Source organism: Orycteropus afer, unplaced genomic scaffold (genome assembly GCF_000298275.1).
Source record: "Orycteropus afer afer isolate SDZICR_OR568_19922 unplaced genomic scaffold, OryAfe1.0 scaffold00446, whole genome shotgun sequence".
Classification (NCBI taxonomy): domain Eukaryota; kingdom Metazoa; phylum Chordata; class Mammalia; order Tubulidentata; family Orycteropodidae; genus Orycteropus; species Orycteropus afer.
In genome coordinates, this window is record NW_006922033.1 from 1,191,353 (window position 1) to 1,193,605 (window position 2,253).

The 2,253-nt window shown below is 43.5% G+C and overlaps 1 protein-coding gene across 1 annotated transcript in view; it reads left to right on the top strand.

The window, feature by feature from the left end:
• The first annotated feature begins 608 nt into the window (after positions 1-608).
• The window catches only part of LOC103208507 (LARGE xylosyl- and glucuronyltransferase 1), a 705,596-nt gene continuing 703,951 nt past the window's right edge, over positions 609-2,253 (top strand). The window contains exon 1 of the mRNA XM_007954215.2: positions 609-714. Within this exon, the coding sequence (XP_007952406.1) occupies positions 609-714 (106 nt within the window). The remainder of the gene's footprint in view (positions 715-2,253) is intronic.

Below are 2,253 nucleotides of genomic sequence, written 5' to 3' on the forward strand. Positions count from 1 at the left end.
CCAGTTGCCGTTGTGTCGATTCCAACTCAGGGTTCCTCCGTGTGTTTCAGGGCAGAACTGTGCTCCATAGGGTTTTCAGTGGCTTATTTTTTGGAAGTGGATCTCCAGGCCTGTTTTCTAAGTCCCCTGTGGGTAACCTGTGATGCCAGCCCTTAGCACTGAGTGTGTTAACCATTTGCACCACACACAGACTCCTAGGACATAAAAGATGCTAACGAAATGCTCCTTTAATGGGTGTGTTTGGTCAGGCCTCAGAACTAATCTATACTATCAAATACATGGGAGAGACTGACAGTGTGTGTGAGTGAGCACTTTTGTGTTTTATGTTATGTTACGTTTGTTTTTTTCCAGAGAACTGTCCTAGTTTTGGTAGACTGTGTGACTGTAGCATTGTTCATTGTCACACAAGGATAGCAGGAACTACTTTCAGGATCTGTGAGAGAGTTTTTTTTTTTTCTCCCCCTGACAATTTGCATCCATTTACCATGCTAAGAACTCACCCCTTCCTCTCTGCTCTTCCTTTCAGAAAGTACTATGAGGGAGGCCGAGGACTCCATGCTCCGGGCAGAGAAACGGCGCTGGAATTAGAGATTGCTACTTCTGAGAGGATGCTGGGAATCTGCAGAGGGAGACGGAAATTCCTGGCTGCCTCTCTGACTCTTCTCTGCATCCCAGCCCTCACCTGGATTTATCTGTTTGCTGGGAGCTTCGAAGGTAAGAATGCAAGCCAGAGGGAGAGGGGAAGAGGGAAGAAAGAGAATCCTGGCTGTCACAGAATTGCATAAAGAACCCCAGTATCGTCTAACTTCAACTTATCATTTTGTAGAACAGCAGAAAACTGATACCCAGTGACAGGAAATGACTTACCTATGCAGATGGTTGAGGACAGTTGTGAGTTTGTTGTTGTAAGGTGACACCTAGTTGGTTCCGACTCAGTGTCACAGAACAAAATGCTACTTGGTCCTGCCCCATCCACATAAGTGTTGCTATGCTTGAGCCCATAGTTGCAGCCACTGTGCCAGTCTGCCTCCTTGAGGGCCTTCCCCTTTTTCAGTGACCCTCCACTTTACCAAACTTGATATCCTTCTCCAGGGAATGGCCTCTTCTGACAACATGGCCAAATAGGTGAGATGAAGTCTGGCCATTTCACTTCCAAGGAGCATTCCAGCTGGACTTCCTCCAGGACAGATTTGTTTGTTCTTCTGGCAGTCCATGGCATTTTCAATATTCTTTGCCACCACCTCAGTTTAAAAGCATTAGTTCTTTTCTCAGTTTTCCTTATTCAGAATTTGTCCAGCTTTCACATACATATGAAGCAATTGAAAATACCTTGGCTTGGTTAGATACAACTTAGTCTTCAAAGTGACATCTTTGTTCTTCAACACTTTAAAGAGGTCTTTTGCAGCAGATTTGCTCAGTGCAATATGATGTCCAATTTCGTCGTCTTCTTTTTTTTCTAAAGTAACATGGGTCAGTGCATTCTTTTTCTTTTCAGTGTTCCTTCCCCTCCTCTCCCACCTCTGGCAACCAACAAAGAAAGTTTCCTTCCACATATAAACCTTCCCTTGACCCTCCACAACAACCAACTAATACTATATTTGTCCGTCTGTGATTGACTTATTTCACTCGGCATAATGTCCTCCAAGTCAATCCATTTTATCTAGTGTTTTCTTTACTCTACGTTATTCTTTAGTGTTGCATAATATTCCATTGTGTGTATGTATAGTTTGGTTACTCATTCTTCTGTTGATGGGCATGTAGGTAGGCTGTTTCCATCTTTTTGCTATTGTAAATAGTTATGCAATGAACATGGGTGTGCATATGTCTGTTCCCGTCCTGGCTGTCATTTCTCTAGGATATGTACTTAGTAATGGGATTGCTGGGTCAAATGGTATCACCACTTCCAGCTTTCTAAGGAAATGCCATACTGCTTTCCACAGTAGTTGTATCACTTCACAGTCCCACCAGAAGTGTATGAGAGTTCCAATCTCTCCACATCCCCGCCAGCATTTGTTATTTTCTGTCTTGTTGAACCTTGCCATCAGTGCTGTGGTGAGATGGTATCTCCTTTTGATTTGCATCTCTCTGATGGCCAGTGATCATGAGCATCTCTTCATGTATTGGCTGGCCGCCTGAATATCCTTCTTGGTGAAGTGTCTATTCATGTCTTCTGCCTATTTTCCAATTGGATTGTTAATCCCTTTGCTGTTGAGGCATTGGAGTTTTCTATATATCCTAGAGATAAGTCCCTTG